This window comes from Tiliqua scincoides, chromosome 3, assembly GCF_035046505.1.
Source record: "Tiliqua scincoides isolate rTilSci1 chromosome 3, rTilSci1.hap2, whole genome shotgun sequence".
Taxonomy (NCBI): Eukaryota; Metazoa; Chordata; class Lepidosauria; order Squamata; family Scincidae; genus Tiliqua; species Tiliqua scincoides.
This window is the reverse complement of record NC_089823.1, coordinates 225112784-225125608: the sequence shown is the minus strand read 5'-3', so window position 1 is coordinate 225125608 and position 12825 is coordinate 225112784. Positions and strand designations below refer to the sequence as shown.

The following is a 12825-nucleotide window of genomic DNA, read 5'->3' as shown; positions in this document are numbered from 1 at the left end:
CTACCCATTTTATCGACCAGTTCGATTCAGGTCATTGTTGCTTGCAATGGGGCTGTGGTGGTGGTATCTGTAGCACCCGTAAAGAATGGTTTGGGTGCCTACACTGGGCACAAAGTAACGTGAGAGGGAAGAGCTGGTTCTTACAGTTTAGCAAGCAGCCAATCGACTAATCCACACCGGGGTGCCTGTCCTGACATGGCCTCCACCTGCTGTTTCTCATAGTACCTCATTACCTCTTGAACAATGTCTCCTACACTGTATCCCTTCTTGGCTGCATAATCAGCCAGCCGGGGAAGCTTGGCCAATTCCCCATCTTGTTCATTCATGAATGTTAGGTTTGGCACATTGAATTGCGAAGCAACCAACCACTGGAGCACAGCTTGAAGTTCTCTGCTCTGTACATTGTTGTTGCAATTTTGGTTGTTCACAATCACCTCAGAGCCTGAGCCACCTAGATGGTGTCCACCATGTCTTCCATCAGGGTCACTGCCTCTAGCCATCAGCATTGCCAGCTTCATTACAGATTCCATCAATTCCTCAATAAATTGTTTGTTTAGCTGTTCCATGTTGTCGTACATGTCGGCCCCTCCGTGTGATTTGGATATTGCCTTGTGTGGTCTGCTTTCAGTAAAGGTAGGCTGCTTATAGCCCCTGTCAGAGACACTGTCATCACAGATACCAGCTTCCCTCAGGACTTTCTGGATGATTGACAACAGGATACTAGATATATCACATTTCTGTGACTCAAGGTGAGCATCGTGCCTGCCTTTTGAACTGTATTTGGAACCGCCAGCTCTGTCATAGTTACCAGAACTACCATGACCATGAACATAGCCAAATGATGTGGTTGTCTCACGGTGTCCTTGTTCCTTGCTTTTTTCTAAGAGGTGTTGCTGAATTAACATTAATGCTGTTATAATAAGGTCTTTGGCGTATACATCCATTGAACAGTGTTTGTCTGCACCTCTGCTTCCAGATGGAAGAGCTCTCATTTGTCCATTTCCTTTGTCTCTCCCATGGCCATGCATTTCACTTTTAAGTGATGCAAACTGCAGCCCTTGAGATCTGGAGTCGGTACGAGCACCTGCTTTCAATGCTGTAAATGCCAGACTTTGAGATTTTTTATCATCCCCAGCCAGTGCTTTAAATAAGCGTTTCACCATTGCTTCCAGAATCTCAGTTGATTTCTGGGTTCCTGCATTGAAAAGATTCTTCTTGACTGTGTTAACAAAGTCAGAGTCTGTCATGAGCACTCCAGTGACATTATGTAGATTTTTCATGGTGGAATCAATTAAGTCAGATATGACATCTCTGGTGTGTTTGAGGAGTACTTTCTTTAAAACCACACAAGCTGGTGGAGGATGCTTTCCCTTTTGCACTTTCATGGTCTTCATGAATGAGAACATCATATCAGAAGCAACCTGGTTTGCGTACACCATCAGTCCTTTGCTTACATTACCATCGTCCTGTTCTGATGGTTTTCTTTGGCACATTTGTCTGTCTGATCCTCCTGGTCTGTATCCATTCTGGTTAGATTGATTCATCTCTCCATAAAAGAGAGAAGTTTTTCTGGGGTCATCATGTGACTTGGACTTGTATTCATCTGGAAGACTGCTTCCAGACCCACGAATTGACTGGCGAATACACCGTCCACTGTCAAATTTATCCTTCATTTCTTTATGTGCCATCTGAACTACCAAGGAACAGAGCTTGTTAACATAATAGGAAAGATCATCTCCTCTTTGGCCAGAGCCTCTGAAAGACGTGTCACTACCTTGGGACATCTTGGCGTGTGCAGGCGAATCGTAACCAGATCTACGAGGGCCTGAGGGGGTTAGTGCATGCTGGAATCCAACTGCGTATTTCTGAAGGTCGCTATTAAGCCAGGTCACAACGTTGACTTCTTCAGAGGAACCTTGCTTGAAAAGACAGACTGCTCCTTCAGTATTGGTGTGATTGTCGTGCTGGTTGTCCTTTATTACAATTACTTCTTTTTCTTCAAGATTACGTAAGTCAAGGGAAGGATCAGTAGCACCGCTGTGACTTCTCTTGGTTCTTTGGTCTTTATCATTCACTTTAAGGCTGGAAACATCAACAAAACAAATTACTTTGCGATCTTGATCTGACTGCCCCTGGGAACTATAAAGGTCTACTTTGCAGAGACCTGATTGACTGTTTAACCAGTCAATCTCTTGAGCCATACTATTCGGGCCGAACCAGAAATGAACCCCAGACCCTGGAATGTTGTTAAAAATTTTGCTGACCTTGCTCACTCAAGATGTTGCCTCCTCTCTCAGCTTTCCATGCTCTTGTACTGACTTGTGGCATTTTCATTTGTGTGTACCCATGGTTTCTATGACGGCAGTGACATCATAAAGCATGAGTATTACCCACCAATCAGTGATGCCTTGTCTCATGTTTGAGTTTACTCTGCATTTCTCATCTCTTAATCTTTACTGAAATGTATTTCTAAAACATTAAAATAGTCTTTTTGAGTAGTTGAAAATATGGGAGTATGTTTTGGTTTGTAAAGGAATTCCTTTTTCAGAACACAGTCAAGGAAGCAGACAACACCACCTATCCAGTATAAACTTTATTTTGCTAAAAATATGAATTTATTGCATTTGCATACAACTCAATATGCCATGTGACTGTTCATCAGATCTAGGGTACTAAGGATGAGCCCTTCTTGTGTAGGGCCTTTGACATCAAGACTTGAAGTGACCTCACAAAGAAGAAATCTTCCCACCTCAGTAAACGCCCCCTTTCTTTTAACTTGCTTGTCCCGGTCTCTCCTTATTGATTTCTTTATTCTTCATACTCTCAGCTGTCTTTGTATTCTCTTTGTTTTTAGTTTTATTTCTGTTGCTCTTCTTATTGTCCATATTGCCCTATAGGTTTTAAATACCTAAATATATTATCTCTTAAAAATGAGACTGGCTTGAAACTGATTAACTTTAAGTACTTCTGCAGATACTATTTTGTGTAAAATTAAAAAAAGGAAAATGGTTTGAAAGAACAAGCTGATGTTTATACTGTATATCATTTTCAAAGACAAAAGAGTTCACAAAAGACATAGTGGAAATGGAAAAGGTGCAAAAGAGAGCGACTAAGATGATTACTGGGCTGGGGCACCTTCCTTATGAGGAAAGGCTTGGGCCTAGTAAAGAGGCGCCTGAGGGGGGACATGATTGAGACATACAAAATTATGCAGGGGATGGACAGAGTGGATAGAGAGATGCTCTTTACCCTCTCACACAACACCAGAACCAGGGGACATCCACTAAAATTGAGTGTTGGGAAGTTAGAACAGACAAAAGAAAATATATATTTACTCAGTGTGTGGTTGGTCTGTGGAACTCCTTGCCACAGGATGCGGTGATGGCATCTGGCCTAGACACCTTTAAAAGGGGATTGGACAAGTTTCTGGAGGAAAAATCCATTACAGGTTACAAGCCATGATGTGTGTGTGCAACCTCCTGATTTTAGAAATGGGCTATATCAGAATGCCAGATGCAAGGGAGGGCACAAGGATGCAGGTCTCTTGTTATCAGGTGTGCTCCCTGGGACATTTGGTGGGCTGCTGTGAGATACAGGAAGCTGGACTAGATGGGCCTATGGCCTGATCCACTGGGGCTGTTCTTATGTTCTTATGTAAAGCAATTCACATAGCAAAATAAATGAAAAAGTTTTCTTTTGCAAGAAGCTTGCAATCTTAAAAGGACGCAGAAGAGACACCAGCAAACAGCCATTGGAAACACTGGCTTACCTGGGAGCGTCAGGGGGACAGATGTGCTGAGGCGCACCCAGCGGGGCGGGCGGGGTGCCACAACTTCCACCTCCCCTCCGCATCACCTGTTTTTTGTTTGTTTGTATTTTGTTTTTCTTCAGCTTTTAAAAGACTTTCTAAAAGTCTAAAAGTCTTTTAGAAGACTTTTTAAGAAGCTTTTAGAAGGCTTCCGAAAGACCTAAAAACATAACTTTCAGTTTTCCACATGTCCATTTTTAGGCCTCTAGGCCTCATGGGAGGAAGGGGCGGCATTTTGCAGTCCTGGATCTGGGTGGCACAGGAGCCAGGATCACAACTGATTGGAAAAGAAACTATGTTGAAGTGAATAGAAACACTTGCTCTGTCCCTGCTGAGTATATGATAACCACCCCTTAATTAACCTATTTATTAAGGGGAAATTATATCTCCCTTTTTATGTATATTTTGTTTACAGTTTGTTCTGTGCCCCATGGCAAGGTCTTAGAGCAACGATGAGTTAAAAAAATAAATATGAACATATAAGTCTATCTTATGCTGAACTGGTCAAACTGCACTGACTAGAAGCAGCTGAAGAGGTTTCAGGCAAGGATCTTTCCCAGCCCTATCTGGAAATGCCAGGAATTGAAGCTGAGACCTTCTGAATGCAAACCATGAGCCCATCCACTGAGTTATGTCTTATAATGGTATAAATATAAATTTATACTTGTATGCTGTACAAAACACTGTATGTAATTAATATGTTACATTGAAAGTCAGTTACAGCAACTAAAATTATAGCATGACATAGCCTCTTTGCCCCAACCTTATATTAGTTGCAAACACACATGCCCACAACCATGCACATGGTACACATACATTAGCTTCGATATACAGCAGCTACCCAAATAAGATATTACAGTGTTTTTGAAGAAATATTTGGACTTTGGCAAGTCTCCAGGGAGAAGGATATTCCAGTTGGGATGTAGTCATTGAGTGCCTTACCATATGTTCCAGCCATCTTGCCTTATACTCTCAGATTGTATTAGAATGTAACTGGGTTTAAGGAAGGAGGTGATCTCTTAGGAACAAGATTATAGGCTCAGAAAATTCATAGCTAGCACAGTTTATTATATTCAGTGGTGCTAGATGTCTTATGGTTCAGACATTAACTTTGAAGACCAAGGTTTATTTTGAAGTTTGCCTCAAAGTAACTTCACACATTCACTTTTTTTTACTTTATTTTTCAAGTTGTGGTCCCTAGTGCACAAGAATTGTATATGCAAAGTGAGATACCAGATCTTCCATCACTCTTCCATGTACTGTGCAAATGTAAAGCAGGCAAGGGACTTGCTTGTCACTGACATGTTATACAGAATCATGTTGTTTGTTGGTACAGCATGTGTGGTAAACCTGTTAGGAACATATATCTTTCCTCAGTGGAGAGCAGTATGCAAAGAAAAAAGACCCAAAGCATGCATGCAAGTCTGCCTTGAAACAAAGCTTCAAGGAAGCCTAGATCTCCCTTGATACTTAATCACATGTTCATTCATTCAAGAACAAGCAAATCTACTATCAAAATTCCTATATGATTTTGAGCACATGTTAAACTTCCTTTGATTTAGTTCCCCATCTCTGTATGTAAAGAATTTCTCCGTCTAATTTGTTTTATTGGAAAAATATACATTGATAGCTATTGACCTTTCTGATATTTTTTGTTAATCTCAATGGATACATAAGCCTGCAATCCTGTGCATTCTGTTTAAACGGGCTATTGGTCAGATACAAGGCTGTTTTTAGGTGTGCTCTCATGTTCTTTTGCATCACTTTTATTATCCCTCTGACATTTTTAAAGGACATTTACTGTGTCCCATTTTAACCAGTCCATCTAATGTTTCTTCCTTGGCTCTATAATCCTTCCACAGTCTCTTGCTTCTGTTTTTTTTGCCAGCAGAGGGCCCCAACATTCTGCTGTAAGTGTAACTGCCACCAAAACAGTACATATGAGAACATATGCATTTGCCTCCTAGAAATTCCCTGTCATCAGCTTCCAGGAGGCAAAGCATATGTTCTCAGTACTGTTTTGGTGGCAGTTACAGTGTTCTTAGGGATAAGTCTTGTAAAGATTTTGAAGATCATCACTCATTTAATTGCTTAAGTGTTTTCTTTTCTTTCAGTTCCTATCATCAGTCTAATGTAAGATCTCTCTTTGACTGGGGCCATGTTCACCTCTGTATTCTGTTCAACATCTGACTTAGTGTTGGTACTGTGTATCTGCAAAATACTAATAGTAGATTTTGCAAAGTTGAATCCTGAAATTAGACTTCTGCCATCTGTTGATTATGGTCCTTTGATTAATATTAAACCAGTTTGGATTTTCTTATATTTTATTCTTCAGGTCCAAAATTTGACATTGCGCAGCCAGAAGTTGGGTGTACTGTCTAGTCCACAGAACGGCTCTCCGAAAAGCAGCAGTCAAGCCCAGACACTAGCTGTCTGTCCTAATAAACCTATAACCAGCACCAAAGCCAGCCAGTCAGATCCTTTAGAAAGCAAACGAAAAGGAGACAGTCCAACTGCAGAACCTCGAAGTCCATCTGTTCCACGTACATCAAGTATTCATCAGCTCATAGCTCCAGGTAGGATGGAGAGTTCACTGTTTAAAAGGATTTGTTTTAAATACAAGGCATTCTTTGCTTTGCAGTCAGTATTGCATGTACATTCTTTGCAACTGGACACATGCAGCACTGCTTGGAATGTGTCACAAAATCTCAAATGTTAAAAATCAATGCAAAGTACCAAAAGAACATACTACTATCCAATACAGGATTAAAAAAGAAAAACCTATATTCGCTATTCTTGAATCTTAAGGATAAAATACATTATTTATGACCCAATCCTTTAGGCACGTAAAGTTGGTTTTTAAAAAGTTTCCGCACTTTCTGCCATGAAGATAGGCTGGAATGACTTTGCTCAGCACCTGTTGTAGGGCGCAGTGTTGGCACAATGGCCTGAATTTTCAGTGGTTGAGCAAGGCACTCTGAGGTCTCTGTGTAGCTCAAGGGTGTCAAACTCATTTCATACAGCAGGCCAAATAGCATTCATGACACCTGCTGAGGGCCGGAAGTGATGTCATTTGTCAGGAAGTGGTGTCATTAAACAGGTGATAACCAGAAATAACACTTTTTTCTCACAGGAACTCATTTATTGCAAATGATAGAAAATACATAAATTGATCATATTTCAGGATGTGGGAGAGCCCAGTTATCATCCGGACCATCCTTTCAGCAGTGACACCTCAGCACTGCTCAGCAGCTGAAAGCCCGAGGGTTGGATAAAAAGCTTCCGCGAGCCACATTTGGCCCCCAGGCCTTATGTTTGACACAGTGGTTTAGCTCCTTTCCCCTCTCTGTTACTAACAGAACAAAAAAAGTATGCTAAACCAGAGATACATGCAAATATTTACTTCATGTAGTGTAAACAATGTTCTGCTTTTATTAAAGCAAAATGTACATTTCCCTGGATAGAGCAAATGTAGCATTTTTAAAGACTGCATTCACGTAGTGAGGTTTTCATCTCACTATTCATAGGTATATTTCTCTCAGGGTTTCTCAGACTCAGGGCATCACCTTACAGGTACTGGACGATGTTTGTAAAGATAATGGATTCCTCTGTTTGTTTGTTCCAACACTGGGCAGACATAGTTCTACCTATATGAAAATGTCCATTTTTTCCCTGTGAAATCTGAATGGTCATAAGGAAATAAATACTAAATGATTTTTGTTTTTCCTTTTTCTCTTTGCAGCGTCCTATTCTCCACTTCAGTCTCATCCTCTATTAAAGCACCAGCACTCCCCCCTTCATTCACCTCCTCCAAAAATTTCCCACCATCAGCTCATCTTTCAGCAACAGCAGGTTCAACCAATCACACTCCAGCTTCCTCCCAATCAAGAAACATCTCCATCACAACACTGTGCCCCACTTCAAGGCCATACTCTTCCTCCAACGCCCAGCAGTACCCCATCACAGCATGGTACACCTGTTCACCTTCATCCTCCTCCACTATCTCCAACTCCATCCCAGTCTTCACAGCAATCAGTGGTGGTATCTCCTCCCCCACCTACTTCACCCAGCCAGTCACCTACAATAATTATTCATCCCCAAAGTCTTACTCATTCGCAACCACATTCATTAGCATCGTCAGCACTTCAGTCTGAACATGACGCGGTGCACGTTGGTGATAGTCCTACAGAAGCACCAATTAATCTTCCACCTCAGCTCTCACCTTCTCAAGTAGTGCACGTTGGGACAACAGATCAGTCTGTGATGATGTCCTCAGGCCAACAGATAACATCCCCAACCTCTCAACAACAGTATCCAACTTTGCAGCCCACACCAATCCCAGTGGCAGCTTCTCCACAGTTGTCAGCATCTCCAAACCACAATCAATCACTCCCCCTTCCTCCTGTCCAGTCTTTACAAGTGCAGCCTGAAATTTTGTCCCAGGGTCAGGTTTTGGTGCACAATACTTTGGTTTCCGAGGAAGAGCTTCCTGCAGCTGAAGCTTTGGTCCAGCTACCATTTCAGACTCTTCCACCACCCCAAACAGTTGCAGTAAACCTTCAAGTTCAACCAGCAGTATCTGTTGAGACCCCCATGGTGAGTCTCCAGTTAACTTACTTTCTCTTTTTAAAGCTAGGTGAAATGTTGAAAATTTTGGGAGTGTTTTTTTTTTTTTAAATCAACGTTATTTTTAAGGCAAAGTTTCTCTTAGAGAAAGCAATTGTGTTGTACCACAGATTGTCAGTAGAATTGTGACTGAAGTTATACCTAAAATCGTCAGCAATGAAGTCTATGCTGTGAAGTCACAATAACAAGAACCATGTTTTTCACTGTTTGAGTAGCAGGATGTTAAAGTATTTCTATCTCACTTTCCTTATAAGCAAATCAAAGTAGCCAATGATTTTTTTTTGAACGTTGTAAACAATTGTGGAATGTTGAAATAATAAAACAGTAGCAGTAGCCTTTCTCAGATATAAATAAAATTCAAAATAAAAAAATTTGTGTCCATAAAAAGGACACAAATGGTACACTGCAACAGCAAGCAACAATCAGTCAACCATTAATTGACTTACTACTATTTAAGAAGTAATAATATTATTAATATTACTATTATGGCTAATGACCATTAACTTTAAAAATGAGGTCTAAAAAGGCTCTTTTTATCCAGTGCTGAAAAAGTGTAACTGTGGGGCCATATGGAATTCCAGAAAGTTGATGCCATGACTAAAAAGATCTTGTTTCACATTGCACTCCACTGCCTTGTCTTTGTTGGGGAATGCAGCAGAATCTCAGATGTTGAATGGAGAGCATGTGGGAAGAGGAACATGAGAGAAGGTGTTCCTTAAAGCACCCAAGTCTCAAGCCAATTAGGACATTAGAGTTGAAAACCTTAGAAATGTAACCAAAGCAGATCAACCAGCTCAGATCAGGATTAGAATATACGAGGGTTATGTGACGCATCATGGCTTTCCCCACTCTCTTCTCCCCACTGAGCAACTTCCTCCCTTCCCTTCTCTGTGTGAATTCCAAACTTTCCATCTACACACACCCCGAACTGTCAGTGTCTGTGGCTGGTTGGGGCAGTTCATTCTCCTCCCACCCTCTGGACATTGGAGAAGAGGCAGAGGTGCCACTGACCTGTCTGGCCCCCAGGTGCCCTCCATGCACAGGATCTCCGGGAGCAAGTTGTTTGGCCAGGGACAAAGGGCCCTTGTGAGTTGCTATGACTCTACATCTTAATTTCATGTGTGGGTTTCACATGGAGTTAAGAAAATCAAGACCATTCTTAGATTTTTGAATCATCCTTTGGACCTCCTGGACCCCAGGCACGTGCCTGAGTCCTCTGGCATCTCTATTGGTTCAATCCAGGCTACTCATGAGGCAAAGTAAAACACCTCCCTTTGGCAGTGAGCTGGGGAGATGCCCTACATGCACCTGGACCCCATTGCCTCCCCTACTCACTCAGCTACTTACCTAGTCTCAGCAGAGCTCATCCAGCCCTTTCCAATCACTTCCTCAGAGCCTGCTGCTCTAGGTATTGTTACTCAACCTGCAATTGACTAGTAAGAAACTGCAGCCACCATTACAGCATCCCCTTTTCAATTGCTCTCCAGATTCTCAGAAGCAATCAGGAAGAAATGGTGTCACATGAATCCTAGTGCATGCACACACACCCCATCAAAAGGGAGGAGGTGGAGAGAAAACCCACTGCCCCAGCTGTGCTGGAGGCTTGGGCCATCCCTGGTCTGGGGCAGCATTTTGGACCAGTTGAAGTTTTAGGGTGCCTTTCAAGGTCATCACGATGTAGAAACATTAGAGAAGTGAGTCTGGAGAATCCTAGTGCATGAGTGACTACTACTATGTTATATGTTGTGTGACTGTATAATATATTGGTGCATATATATGTGTGTGTGTGTGTATTAAATGGTCAATTTTATTCTCAGTGTACTTAAAAGTTCTGATTTGTTCAATGCAGATTTACCATGCAGATGACATGTGTGAGGAAGAGATGCCAGAGGAATCAGAATGTGACCGTATGGCTAGGACCCCCACTCCACCAACCTTGTCACCACCAGCTATAACTTTGCAAAACAGAGACGAGCTTACCTATGAGGAACCTTTTTCAGGTAAGGAGGAAAGCAGATGTGCATAGTTATTTAGGTCGGTTTTTGGTGCTGTGCTTCTTTCTTAGTGCAGTACTAAGTCCTGATGATTGTGCAACCAGATAAAGGGAGTCTCACCCAAGATCCTGAATATTTAAATTTTCTTGGTGAAGAACTGAAGCAGTTTTGCGCATCCATCTTGTTGCTTTGTAGCAGGAGTGCCCAAACCCCAGCTTAGGGGCCATTTGTGGCCTTCGATGACCCCATTGGTCTCCAGTGAGCCTCTGGCCTTCCAGAGACTTGCTGGAGCCTACACTGGCCCAACACGTCTTCTCTCAGCATGAGGGCAACTGTTCTACCTCTTGTGAGCTGCAGGCCAAGGGCTCCCTCCATTGCTTGCTATTTCACATCTGTGAAGCAGCAGCGGCAGATTTATTTAAATTTTTAATGTAGATTAATTCTTTTTTTTCCGGCCTCCGACACTGTGTCAGAGAGATGATGTTGCCCTCCTGTCCAAAAGTTTGGACACCCCTGCATTTAGGATTAAACTACAGCAAGAAAGGAAGTATATCAGAAATCTCTTCCATAAGATAAGTTACTTCAGCCATAACTATTGCAAACTCATGAGGGGGCACATGTTCATGGTTGAAGGAAATTGGGAAGATCAAGTCATCAAGCCAACTAGTCTCATTTGATGTACTTGGTAGCAGGCAACCCAAGGTTGTACTCCAAGGCAAGCAACAGGACCATTCATTTTCCAGACATATCTTCTGTAGCTCAGAACACTGGAGTGATTGGAGGTCCTGGCATGGTAGACAGGCATGAGGGAGAGTTGCCTAACTGGCAAACCATCCCAGTATCAGTGGAACAAGAGGACAGAGAAGTCTAGTAATTCCTGTACGGGGGAAGGGAGGTGGAGGGAATTGGGTGAGGAGCAAGAGTGGCCCAGCAGAACCCAGGGCTAATGAGAAGTGCAGAGGACAAATTAAAGATTGCAATAAATGATGGCTAGCATGATTTTGAGAAAGGAGGAAGGCCCCAAAGCAGGCAGCATTGATGATGAGGATATACTGGGTTTAAGAGCTGGAGGAGTTAGTTAGGGTAGGTTAGATGTAGGATTCAGCATTTTGTTCGGTGCTGCTTGGTCAGAGGCAAGTACAGTACTAGTAATTTTCAGCTCTGCTGAGTTGCAGGCTCCTCTAGAGCTCCCAAAGCCCCAAGAATGGCAAACCATCTGTTAGTACCCAACAGTTTTACAGTACGTCATGGTTATAGGTGTAACACAGTTCTTATTGCATTTTCAGCCCTGCATGTTACGTTGCATTCTAATTCCTATCTTAGGCCACAGGTTCATTTGATTTGATAACCTGTATTACAGTTAATTCATTTATCTGAACACAGGCGTTTCTTAACTAGCTATGATTTAATAAATTCACATTTTTAAAAGCAAAACTTCACAAAGACAGCTTCACATTTCATGATAGCTTCTGTGAACCTCTGTCAATACTGCTTAACAAAAGACAAGAATATCAATAGGTTTCAAAGCTGGACCACCATATAAGTTGTATAGGAATCAAATGAGTTCTTTGTCCAAAGCAGCTTGTTTCTGAGTGGAAGTTGTATACACAAATTGTTGTAGTTATTGTCAATTTTTAAGAATATTTCTATACCGCTTTTCAACAGACAAGTTCACAAAGCGGTTTACAGAGAAAATCAAATAACGAAATGAGTCTCTATCCCCAAAAGGCAGACAGTCTAAAAAGATGTAGAACAACACCAGCAGCAGTCACTAGGAAAAACACTGTGCTGGAGTAAAGAGATTCAGGTACTATTTCCCTGCAAATTATAGGAAGAGCACCACTTGAGGAAGTACCTGTTGGCCCAGGTAGCAGGGTATAAGGATGCAATGTATTAGGGTTTTTAAGCATGCAATGTATCTTTTTTTTGTTAAAATAAATAGGGAAAAGATGAATGGTTTACAAATTGAAATATTTAATAGGATAGAAAAATTGCTTTAGGTAAGAAATCAGAGGGATGATAGTACATGCTGTATCGCTCCCGTCAACCAGCTCTGTGCTAGTGAAGCCACATTTCTGCACTAATTCAAAATTATGTAGGTAGGGCCCCAATAATTTTCCTAACCCACTTTCCAGCATTGATATAAGGTCAATGCAACTCCAAGGTAAAGGAATAAACATTGCCTTACCTTGAGGAGGCCTCCATGACTGCCCCCCCAACTGCAGGATGCAGCACATGCCCCACTGGCATAGCTATGTCAGTACTGGAAAGTTGGTTAGGATTGTGCCCTAATCATATTATGCAAATTAAGATTATTTTATGCCATTTTTTCTTTGCTATGCATATGTGATAACTGCAGGGCTTTTCACCATGTAAGAGGAGGTTACTGGATCAAGC

General features: G+C 41.8%; 2 protein-coding genes across 3 annotated transcripts in view; one reads left to right on the top strand and one right to left on the bottom strand.

The window, feature by feature from the left end:
- The window catches only part of PHC3 (polyhomeotic homolog 3), a 65500-nt gene that overhangs the window by 28534 nt on the left and 24141 nt on the right, over positions 1 to 12825 (top strand). For both annotated transcript variants that reach the window (XM_066620933.1, XM_066620932.1), the window contains exons 7-9: positions 6144 to 6384; positions 7551 to 8404; positions 10284 to 10434. In XM_066620933.1, the coding sequence (XP_066477030.1) occupies positions 6144 to 6384; positions 7551 to 8404; positions 10284 to 10434 (1246 nt within the window). The remainder of the gene's footprint in view (positions 1 to 6143; positions 6385 to 7550; positions 8405 to 10283; positions 10435 to 12825) is intronic.
- On the bottom strand, positions 141 to 2201 carry LOC136645683 (A-kinase anchor protein 4-like). The gene has a single exon (XM_066622043.1). It carries the CDS (start codon positions 2199 to 2201, stop codon positions 141 to 143), a length of 2061 nt encoding a protein of 686 aa, XP_066478140.1.

Coding starts and splice junctions, on each gene's coding strand:
- LOC136645683 (XM_066622043.1), bottom strand. CDS start 2,201: ATGGCTCAAGAGATTGACTGGTTAAACAGTCAATCAGGTCTCTGCAAA.